At 34.4% G+C, this 12,393-nt stretch overlaps 1 protein-coding gene across 1 annotated transcript; it reads left to right on the forward strand.

Moving 5' to 3' along the window:
* Positions 1-424: 424 nt before the first annotated feature.
* On the forward strand, positions 425-12,152 carry LOC124541992 (brain-specific homeobox protein homolog). Its single transcript, XM_047119940.1, has 5 exons — positions 425-764; positions 7,053-7,160; positions 7,564-7,722; positions 10,664-10,710; positions 11,210-12,152. Exons 1-5 carry the CDS (start codon positions 473-475, stop codon positions 11,321-11,323), a joined length of 720 nt encoding a protein of 239 aa, XP_046975896.1. The 5' UTR covers positions 425-472; the 3' UTR covers positions 11,324-12,152.
* The last annotated feature ends 241 nt before the right edge of the window (positions 12,153-12,393 follow it).

Consider the following 12,393-nt stretch of genomic DNA (forward strand, 5'->3'; position numbering starts at 1 on the left):
TTTAAAAAATACTTATATATTTAGTTATAATCTAAAAAAAATGTCTTTCTTTCTTAAAATATAACGAATATAAAATCCAAGCCAAACTGGTTCCATAACACGTCTGAATATCTCCATATTTCGCGCTCACCACCCCCTGTGGGCGTCACCCCACACCCTGCCAACCCCTGTAACGACAGTTTAACTCGGTCCGCGAACCAAATCGCCTCGTTTCGGCTAAACAACGAGCAAACGGACAATTATCTACAATAATCATCATTTATTTTACGTATAATATTATTTTGACGCTTGCAAAAAATAACCGCGAAAATATTTCGCGCACAGATTATTTAATGATATAATTTTACGTTCGAAAAAAAGGTTTTATATTTAAAACGCGATGTTTAAAAAAAAGTTTGCGTTTAGAATTTGTGTTGCTTATTTTTGAATAATGTAATTGTTATGATTTAAAATATTGTTTCGAATTTTGAAAATGGAAGAAACACGCAGTGACTCGCCCGGGGATACGAATCGTCAAGAGCAAAATTCGAAAACTTCTTTTTTAATCGAAGACATATTGTATCGTGGGCAAAGGACGTTCAAGCAACCGGATCCAAGGAGGTTTGATTACGAAAGGGAGCCGAAATATTTTCCAGTGGCCAACGATGTTCGGCCAGTGCCCAGGGAAGGGTCTTACTTGCAAGTGGCTATGGGGGCCTTGGGAGCCTATCTGCACACACCGAACACATACAAAGCCGTCGAAACACCGTATTTCCTGTCTCAAGGTAATCACTAAAAATCTAATCGTGTAATAATAAAATTATTTTCTTTCAATTACGTTAAAATTTACATTGATTATTATTTTGAACTAGCAACACGGGACTTTGAACGGATACAATTACTCTTATTTTTTTTAAACGTATTAAACTTTTTTTAAAACTAAAAGGGGATCTGTTCGATTTTTAAAAATGCATATATTTTTTAAATTAATTTAGAGACATTGTCGAAAAAGGTATAAATCGTATTTTTTTCAATTTACAACACGCTCCGAATGAGACCGGTTGGAATAAAAGTTTAGTCCTATAAAATTCAATATTATAGGTAAATATTGCAATAAAATAAGAATTAATATTAATATCAATCACTAATTTACTAATAAACCATCTTATATTTTATAAACATTTTAAAAACTTGCAACATTTGTTAAAGAACTAATCTAAATTTAAAATACAAACTGACATTTTGATTATGTTATCTTAACTAAAAAACCGTTTAGAACAATAAGTTTGTTTTGTAAATGTATTTTTATTAATTGATAATTATACTGATCAATGAAAAATAAATGTTTTAATTTTTAAACGATGTTTTTATGACCTAGGTATTTAAAATAAGTATTAATTGACAATTTATATTCTCACTAACGAGCTGTCCTGGCTTCGCACGGGTACAATACTGATCATAATAAATATACTACAAAATATGTTACGAGCTCACATAAGTAACTTCTAAAGTTATCAGCTTTTCTTTATTATATTGTCCATGTATTATATACAAAAACCTTTCTCTCGAATCACTCTATCTATTAAAAAACCGCATCAAAATCCGTTGCGCGATTTTAAACATCTAAGCATACATACATAGGGACAGACAGCGGTAAGCGCCGTTGCTTTACACTATGTTATGATAATAATAATATATTTCAATTATAAATAAATAAATATTGGATAACATCACATACATTGTTCTGATCCCAATCTAAGTAGCTAAAGTTCTTATGTTTTGGAGAATCAGAAGTAACGACGGCACCACAAACATCTAAACCCATGACGATATAGAAAACTAATGGTAATTTACTCGGCCGAGAATCGAACCCAGGACCTCGGAACGTACCCATGAAAACCGGTGTACACACTTCTCGACCACGGAGGTCGTTACCATAATATATATAATAATATAAATGCAAAAGTAACTCTTTCTGTCCTGTTTTTTCATTTACGGCCAAAATACTGAAATGCATTCGATGGAATTTGGTGTCAAGCTAATTAAAGCTCCAAGGAAAAGTTTATCATGCCTTACATTTACCGAGCAAGCCTTAAAACTGGAGTTGCCAATAATTGTTTAAGCTTTACGAATGGAAAGTCTTGGAAGCTTTCACCTGAGGTTTCCATGCAAATACAAATTCAACGGATTATAAATGTAGCATGCGTGGATTAAAAAGGTTTTATTTATGTAATTGTTTAAACTATAACTTGATGACTAATTTAACTTAGGTCTTAAATGTTGTGTGTATTCTGTAAATATTCTTGGAGTACAAAAATCTTATTTAACAAACAACAGCCTGTAAATTCCCACTGCTGGGCTAAAGGCCTCCTCTCCTTTTGAGGAGAAGGTTTGGAACATATTCCACCCCGCTGTTCCAATGCGGGTTGGTGGAATACACATGTGGCAGAATTACTATGAAATTTGTCACATGCAGGTTTCCTCACGATGTTTTCCTTCACCGCTGAGCACGGGATGAATTATAAAGACAAATTAAGCACATGAATCAGCGGTGCTTGCCTGGGTTTGAACCCGCAATCATTGGTTATGATGCACGCGTTCTAACCGCTGGGCCATCTCGACTCTAAAATCTTAATTGTATATTATAAATGTGAAAGTAACTCTGACTGTCTGTATGTCGCTCTAAACAACGAATTGGTATGAAGCAAACTTAAACTCCAAGAAAGGACATTGTAAAACTAGAGCGAAACCGCGGGCCTTTACTAGTTTTAAATATTATTCTATTATGTTGTTTCATGGTTTTCAAACTCAAACTCAAACTGCTTTATTCAATATAGAAGTATCACACTTCCTTATTGATGGTCAATTGAAACACTACCACCGGTTCGGAAAAGGAAATACCCTGACCTGAGAAGAACCGGCGAAAGAAACTCAGCTTGGAAACAGATAATTTTTTCTCAATCATGTAGAGATACATGCTAAGCTGTTCCTCTATATATTCTCTAAACATAGTGCCCTAGTAACATACATTTAATAAATGCATTTCAACGATAATATTGAACAATATTTCCATAACTACATTATATTTTTTTATCGAAATAACTTAATTGAGTTCGCTAATAAAAATACGTAATTGGAAATCCATGTAAGTTCAATTATATTTTGTTAAATTAAATTAACTTTATATTTTTTGTCTGTCTGCTTATATCTCCAATAAAATGCCCCTGATAAACATAGTAAGGTAGTAAAAGTAACACAGCCTATAAATCTCTCACTGCGGGACACCGCTTCTCGCTTTGAGAAGATTTAGAGCTTATTTCAACGCGTTGCTCCAACGTGCTTTGTTGGATACACACGTGGCATTCCCACCGACTACGGTCTGAGTCACAGGAGAAGAGGCTCTAACTTAAAGGCTGACTCGTCCCAATGCTCGGTAAAGTCCAGTGGGGAAAACAGGACAACTACACAGAGAAACAAAAAAAACACGTGGCAGAATATCATTGGAATTAGGCACATGCAGGTTTTCTCACGATGTTTTCTGTCAAAATCGAGCACGAGCTGAATTATAAAGACAAATAAGGGTGTGAATTTTCATTGGTTCCTTGGATTTGAACTCTTAATGATTAAGATGATCTAAGGCACGGAATTATAACCCTTATTATTCATTTGTATTCAAAGATCTCCTTAAATATTGTGTATGTGTCCAACTTCAAGTTAAAATCGTGCATTATCAGTTATATATATCATCGTCAATTTTGTAAGAACCGACGCAGAAAATCGGTTTGACTTCTCAACAATTGATTATATTTCAATAAATAAATATTGAACAACATCACGTAGATTACTCTAATCTAAATGTAAGTGGCTTAAGAACTTGTGCTATGGAAAATCAAAAGTAACGAAATACACAAACACCCAGATCCAAGACAACGTAGAAAACTAATGAACTTTTCCTACATCGACTCGGTCGGGACCTCGGAGTAGCGTACTCATGAAAACCGGTGTACACATAACACACTACTGGACCACGATAGTCGATTTATGTGTAATTATTATAGTAAAGTTATACTTAATACATGGGTATATATGGGTTACACGCACATAAGAACGGCGGTAGGAACGAAAAAGCCGTTACGGGATATGTGTCAGTTTTACCGTCAATGACAAGATTTCACGAATCAGAAGTTCCAAATTCGTGCATAAAATAACTAATGTTTATATAAAGGTAAAATAAAAGTAACCACCTTTTCTAATGCTGGGCCAAGATCTCCCTTTTGAGGAGATCTTGAACTAACTTTACAGTGCCCCAATGCGGACATAACTCTAAGTACCCAAGATTGCTATTGTATTGGCCAATATTTCTCACAGTGCTAATATAAGTTGACCAATTGCTCAAACGCTTCCTATTTTATAAAGTTTTTCAGCTCTGCTTATAATGTCTTCACTAAATATAATTAAATAGTAATATTATCTGCTTTAGATGGGATTATAAACATTCTCACTTGGTGGTAGGATTTTGTGCAAGCCCGTCTGGGTAGGTACCACCCACTCACCAGTTATTCTACCGCGAAATAACAATATTGTTGTGTTCCGGTTTGAAGGCTGAGTGAGCCAGTGTAACTACAGGCACAAGGGACATAGCATCTTTGTTCCCAAGATTGGTGGCACATTGACGATGTAAGGAATAGTTAATATTTTTTAAAGCGTCATTGTCTATGGGTGATGGTTACCTTTTACCATCAGGTGGCCTATATGCTCGTCCGCCAACCTATACCATAAAAATAAATCTCATAGTTAGAAATAGGGCTACAATTTAGGGCTAACTCCTATGAAATCGGTCGAATCCAATAGAATCAAATTTGGGTTCGGTCGAATCAGGATTTAAATATTTACGTAATTTGTATCATGAGTGTCATATGTTAGTTGAATTGACCATCGACATATAACTCCAAAGAAAGACAATTAGTACATAATATTTTGCAATTTAAACTTGTATAAGTATCAACATTAATCCTAAAACTTAGATCGATATTTTGCTGATAAATAAAACAAGCAGAATCCATAATATTGAGGAAAACCAAATAACAGAAAATAGATTTAAAGCTCGTAATATGAACTGTGGACACTTGCTTATTTAAGACAAAACTGTGCTGGTCTTATGCTAGCTGAGTAAAGTGAAAATAAATTTGAGGCGGTTCCAAATACTAATTTTAAATGAATAATAAATTAATGTCTCTGAGTTCCAGGACATGGCTGACACTGATTCGGTTCTCGTGAGTTTCTGTATAGTTTTAATAAATATAAACTTGAAAAAATCTACTTTTAGACTTAAAATTCAAACCAATATGATTGAAATTGTATATATACCAAATCAAATTTGGTACACAATTTCAGTGATAGTAATGAAATGCAAAAACACCCATTATGAATAATATAAACACATATAAAATAATTGAAGGTTTTCTTTGGAGTCTATTAAGAACATAATTTAGACCAGAGTGCAGGGTAAGGTCTGTAATAATACCATCAATATCAGGGCGCTCACAGACAATCTCCCTCGGGCCTGATAAAGGGCTATACGAAAAATTTGCCTCTAATAAAGTAACTAATGCAAGATTATTATTATGAAATTCTTTGGTACTTTAATCTAATTTGAATTATTAATATAACATTGGATTTTGAAGCTGTATATAATTATTTATAATACAACACTATTGCACCTAACCACTAAATTTGTGGTTTTACTTTTATTCCAAAACTATTTATTATAGTAATATTCATTCTACTGGTGGTAGGGCTTTGTGCAAGCCCATTTGGCTAGGTACCACCGACTCATCAGTTATTCTTCCGCCGAACAACAGTACTCAGTATTGTTGTGTTCCGGTTTGAAATGTGAGTGAGCCAGTGTAACTACAAGCACAAGGGACATAATATTTTAGTTCCCAAGGTATTGCGCATTGACGATTTAAGGAACAGTTAATATTTCTTACAGCGTCATTGTCTATGGGTGATAAAACCGATAAAAGTTTCGTCCACGTTAAAAATGTAATTGGTCACAAATCCAGAGTGATTATCACAGATTTATCAAGCTCTCAACCTATGTTATCTCGTCATCGTTTTCCTGGTGGTTTGAATAGAGTATGTACGATTTTATTTTCACTGGAGGCTTTCTAAACTTTCTGACGTTAAAATATTGACGATTCAAAAATGCTTCATTGTAAATTTTGCTTAAATGTTAAAGAATTAAAAAATACATTTAATTAAAATGTTAATTTCGATTTCAAAATTCTCAGTTTCTTTAACGTTTAATATCGGGTCTTAGCTTTGTTTGATGATAGATATTCCATAAATACTAAGCGAACTTCTAAGCTAAATAGTTTTGGAATTTTAGCAAAAGCAAATTGATTGCTTCTAGTGTAAAAATCAAAATTTATTCGAGTAGGCTTTTACCAGCACTTTTGAACCGTCATTTAACAATAAATTGAAGCTACCACCGTTTCGGAAAGTAAATTCTACGGAGAAGAACCGACAAGGAACTGAGTAGTTACTCTTTTTCAACATTTAAAAAATACAAAGTCTAGTTAGTTAATACAATTATTTAAATTAATATATGATGCGTGGAAGTCAACAGGTATTAATTCCACGTTTTTTTATCATCTACAAAATCTTGTATCGAGTAATACGCCTTTTTTACCAGTGTATTTTTTATAAATGATTCGAATTTACGAAAAGGCAAAATTAAAAATGTCTTATAGTGCCCAATGTATCCCCGCATAGGTGGACTATCTATTTCCTCATTCCCATGCAATGGAACAGCAAAACTGACACGATTGGAAAGAGTTCAGGCGTGAGATCTTTACGTGCTTTCCAAGACATGGGAGAGTAACACTTCCACCTTCCAAGCTCCAGGCCTTTACTGAGAATTTTTCGATAGATCAAACCCAATGATTTTATCGATCCGAGCTGATCTTTGATCCCAGGACTTTGATATATTGGTTCTCATATCCAATAGATCAATAGTTTGGTATACTCGTATACTTATTCGAGATCCTCTAATAGATATATGTTTTCAGGAGTACCCTACCATGCCCTCTTCACACCGTCTGAGCTGTCACTCTCTGCGTTGAAGCACTGCCGTCGAAGGAAAGCGAGGACCGTCTTCTCAGATCCACAACTAACAGGTATTGGAATCAAAATCAAAATATACTCTATTCAAGTAGACTTTTACAAGCACTTTTGAATCGTCATTTAACAACTGTATTAAGTGAAGCTACCACCGGTTTGGAATGTTGATTCTACTGAGGAGAACTAACAAGAAACTCTGTAGTTACTCTTTTTCTAAATTTAAAATACAATGTTATGTCAGTAATTACAATTATATATGTATGTATATAAAATATTGTATTTGGAAGTCCACTAGTATTAATTCCAAGGAAAATAATCTTCGGAAAAATGAAGAAAGAAAAATAACTTATTTTCAACATTTAAATTGGGACTTGGTTGCTTAAATCTTCTTTAAAATTTTAATTAGATCAAATTGTATGAAACCCTTATCAGATTAATTCAAAATGAAACTTTGTCCAGGTCTAGAAAAGCGATTCGAAACCCAACGATACTTGTCAACGCCGGAGAGGGTGGAGCTAGCTGGTGCCCTCAACCTCTCAGAGACGCAGGTGAAGACCTGGTTCCAGAACAGACGGATGAAGCACAAAAAGCAAATGAGGAAACAACAACAACAGAGAAGTGAGTATGACAAGTGGAAACCTACATCTCTACGACTCATAAACCTTCCTCTAAAGGGAAAAGGAGGCCCCACTGTGAGACCATTCCTTGCTGTTACTTTACGTTGTATAATGTTGCCATTGTATTTTTTTTTCCACCAACCCGCATTGGAACAGCGTGGTGGAATATGTTGCAAAACCTTCTCCTCAAAGGGAGAGGAGGCCTTTATCCCAGCAGTGGAAATTTACAGGCTGTTGTTGTTGTTGACTGTGAGACGTTTCCTTGCTGTTACATTACGTAGTATAATGTTGCCATTGTATTATTTTTACGTCCGTATTTTTAAGGAAAAGTGGAATCCTTGTAACATAACTTCGTTGACTGTCAATGTGTATGTCTGTCCGTCAAGATCTTTTATCTCAAGAACGTCGAAGTGTATTTGTATGTATCGTGAAATTTGTCAAGCGATATATTATAGCGACCCGGCCCAGCTTCGCACGGGTGCAATACTGATACTAAATATACTACAGATTGTACTTATTTACGACATCACATTAGAAACTTCTAAAATTATCGGTGTTTCTTTACTATACTGTCCATGTGTTACATACAAAAACCTTCCTCTCGAATCACTCTATCTATTAAAAAAGAAACCGCATCAAAATCCGTTGCGTAATTTCAAAGAGACAGCCGTAAGCGACTTTGTTTTATACTATGTAATGATGATACATATAAGATAATTCCGTAAATCTTAAAATATAATTTTACGCCAATTGTTTGTCTATTTGTCAGGGTACGGAACCCTCTGTGCCTAATACCGAATCGCACTTGTCCGGTTTTCTGACATATGTACCTGTTTTGTAAAAATTGTGGTAGTAATTTCGCGTTGTACTAATCTATACATATAATAAAATTGAAGTGTCTGTTTGTAATATTAACACAGTCCTTTTTACACAATGCATATTATATGTTTATACGCGGTACTTATAGGTACCAAAAAAAAACATTTTTTACAATTTTTGTCGGTCTGTCTGTCTGTTTGTTCCGGCTAATCTCTGGAACGGCTGGACAGATTTTGACGGGACTTTCACTGGCAGATAACAAATATAATAAGGAGTAACGTAGGCTACAATGATATTTTTTTTTTAAATTCAAACGCGTAAATGTTGTTTAATAAAAAAATATCTTCGCAATATTGTAACATTCGTTAACATAGCAAATAATTAATATAATTAAGTAATTATTACTGTGTAAACTATATTTTTATAATAGCAACACTGTAAACTCATTAATCACAATAATTAGACAGGAACGCTCGCATAGTTTGCAAGTTTGAAGCAACTTCAGATTGCGTTATCAAGTTGTATCCTAAGTTCAACTAATAATTGCATTTCAGAACTTCGACGTAGCAATCTTTATAAGTTATTTAATAGACTTTAATTAAAAAACTTACTTGGTGGTAGGGCTGGGTAGGTACCAACCACTCATCAGATATTCTACCACTAAACAACAGTACTCAGTATTGTTGTGTTCCAATTTGAAGGGTGAGTGAGCCAGTGTAACTACAGGCACAAGGGACATAGCATCTCAGTTCCCAAGGTTGGTGGCACATTGACAATGTAAGGAATAGTTAATATTTCTTACAGCATCATTGTCTATGGGTGATGGTGACCACTTACCGTCAGGTGGCCCATGTGCTCGTTCGCCAATCTATACGATAAAAAAATAACTTGTTTAATCATAATCACATGTAATCACTACGTAGTATAAAACAAAGTCGCTTTCTCAGTCCCTATATCTTAGTATGCTTGAATCTGTATAACTGCGCAACGGATTTTGGTGCGGTTTTTTTGAAAAGATAGTGTGATTCGAGAGATTTTTTTATATAATACATGGAAAATATAGTAAAGAAACATTGATAATTTAAGAAGTTTCTAATGTGCTGTTGTAAGCAAACTAATTCTGTAGTAAGTATATTTAGTATCAGCTTTGCACCCGAGCGAAACTGGGGCGAGTTGCTAGTTAACGATAAAAATAATTAATTTTAATATTGTTTGTTTGACTAGATATTGGATGTATTCTAGGCACGGTTAGGGTAAGGTACCACTGACTCATCAGATAGTCTATTGGAAACTTCCGCTGTAGTTTTCTTTATGAGCGGTGGCGACCACCTACCATCGACGTATGTCCGTCCTATGACAAATATTTCATTAGTAATTCGTAATTCAGCGGTTTGGTCGTGACAGACAGACAAACAGAGTTACTTATTGCATACTTTATATATATTGTTTTATAGTATGTATTGATTTACTTAATACTTAACCTTGCAAAATATAGGAGACATCGTAAAATGTATTCGAGACAATTTAAATTAGTCGGTTAATACATTTACTCATTAGATACAACAATTTTGTGTCGAGCACAGTATCAATTAGTGTACAATTTAAGTTAATAATACGGCACTTGACGAGCACGGTTTAATCACGGTGTCGTCTGTGTCGACAGTTGGAATACAACGACTCATAATTCGAACGGAGCAAACCTCAAAGACGGAAAATTGAATTTAGAATTGCCGGTTTCGCGCCACAACTCGAGACGTTCCATGATTCGATTACGAACACAAGATGGCTGACGTCTTGGTTGCCATAGCGACGGAACGTCTTCGAATTTTTATTAAACGAAATTTAACTCTATTGCTTGTAACTACGGCTCAATATTGAATGGAGTTTTGATTGCTTTGATGGTTAAATGGGAGTGGAGTAACTTGTATAGGGTAAAATTAACCATATGTTCCATTATTAGGGACTATAATTGCTTGTCGTAATAATATATTTTGACTGGAGGTATTCAAAGTTGATTTTTTTTTAAAATGGCTGCTTGGGGAGACTAGGGTGAAACGTCTTTAGCGTTTTAAGGAAGTTTTGATTTTAGATATTTTATTAAAAAGTATAATAATTGTCAACAGGCTCCACTGCAGTGGATTTCACGACAAAGCATCCTTCACAAGCAGGGGTAAGAAAGGTATTTGAATAATTTAGAGAATTAAAATACATAAATGAATCCAAAAAAGTATTTATTTTATTTTTAGACAAATACGTCTGGACTCATACATACATCTGGGACATAACATCTGGGTTACCAAGGTTGGAAGCGTAGTGGCGGCGTAGGGAATCATTAATATGTCTTATAGCGTCAATGTTATCATTATTTTTTATGCAATTTGTTGGCGGACGCCACCGCCCATAGACAATGGCGCTGTAAGAAACATTAACTATTACTTTAATCGCCAATACGCCACCAACCTTGGGGTTAAGCTGATATGTCCTTTGTGCCTGTAGTTACACTGGCTCACTCACCTTACAAACCGAAACACAACATTACCAAGTACTGGTGTTTGGCGGCAGACGGTCTTGCACAAAGCCATACCACCAAGTGATTAGTTGTTGCCCCTCACTATATATGTATGCCATTAAAAAATATTCAGAATATTTATACATTATTATTTCCCCAGGATGACTCACGAATATCGACGACCCATACATCCGACTCTGAAACGGATCACAGTGACAGCGACATCGATATCGTAGGCGAGTCGAGCTACGCACAACACTACACTGGATCGTAAAGAACGTCATCGCATCACTAAATAATTAAAAAAAAACTGTTTCGTAAATTTGTAAAAAATATTTATATTATATAATAAATACTTAGTTTATTATCAAGGTTTTATAGATAGCAATAGATTAATTTTTCACTATAGGAACACTTATAATTATTTGTCAAATTCAATTTAAAAAAAAAACTTCAACCTACTCGATCATTGGATTAAAAACTACGTCAAAGCTGAGATTGTAATTTAACTTAACAAGTTGTACAATTGCATTATTTGTCAAATTTTGTATGTAATACTCATTACAATTTTCTTTATTCAAAATTTCCATGGACCTAAATGCGTGGGACCTTTGCCCACATATGTATTCGTTTTTACACTACAAAAACTTGACGTTTAAAAATTCACTCCCATAGTTTTTTAACGCACCATTACATATATAACTGCAAGTTTCTACAGAAATGTATGAAAAAGAGTTACATCAAAATTAAACGACGCTACTGACATTTAATATTTGATTTATCAAAAATTTGAAAATAGAACCTGTTGAAACCGAATGTCTTTCCGTCTCTTTCTAATTTACTTTTACTTTACCAAGTAGAAGCGTGTTCCATTCATCCACTCGCTTTAAAAGCACCATCTAAAGTTTCATACATTTTTAGGAACTCTTTTTATACACTAAGATACAGCTCCTTACTTTTATAGTCCATAGTTTAAACGTACACTCATGGCTAAGATTATTTATTTGTTTGTCAAGTTACAAGCAAAGCTGTCACACACGCGAAGATAATAGGCTATTTGACTGCTTTTTAAAATCCATTTTATATTACTTAGTAGAGGTTAAGGAACCCAATAAAAGTTTTTTTTTATTTCTATTACACATTTGCCGAAAAATATCAAATTAAAAATTCTATAATTAAATAGCGCGCGAAAACGCTACTTGGCCAATATGGCGCTGCAATGTGGTCAGTGACGTCACTTACCTGTATTTTTTTGTGTTACAAATGTCAAACAAGGCTAACACGCAATTCATCATAAACACAGCCAATCAGGAGCGTTTTGTGTCACGTGAAAAACGTTTAAAA

Source organism: Vanessa cardui, chromosome 29 (assembly GCF_905220365.1).
Source record: "Vanessa cardui chromosome 29, ilVanCard2.1, whole genome shotgun sequence".
In the NCBI taxonomy this organism is placed as follows: domain Eukaryota; kingdom Metazoa; phylum Arthropoda; class Insecta; order Lepidoptera; family Nymphalidae; genus Vanessa; species Vanessa cardui.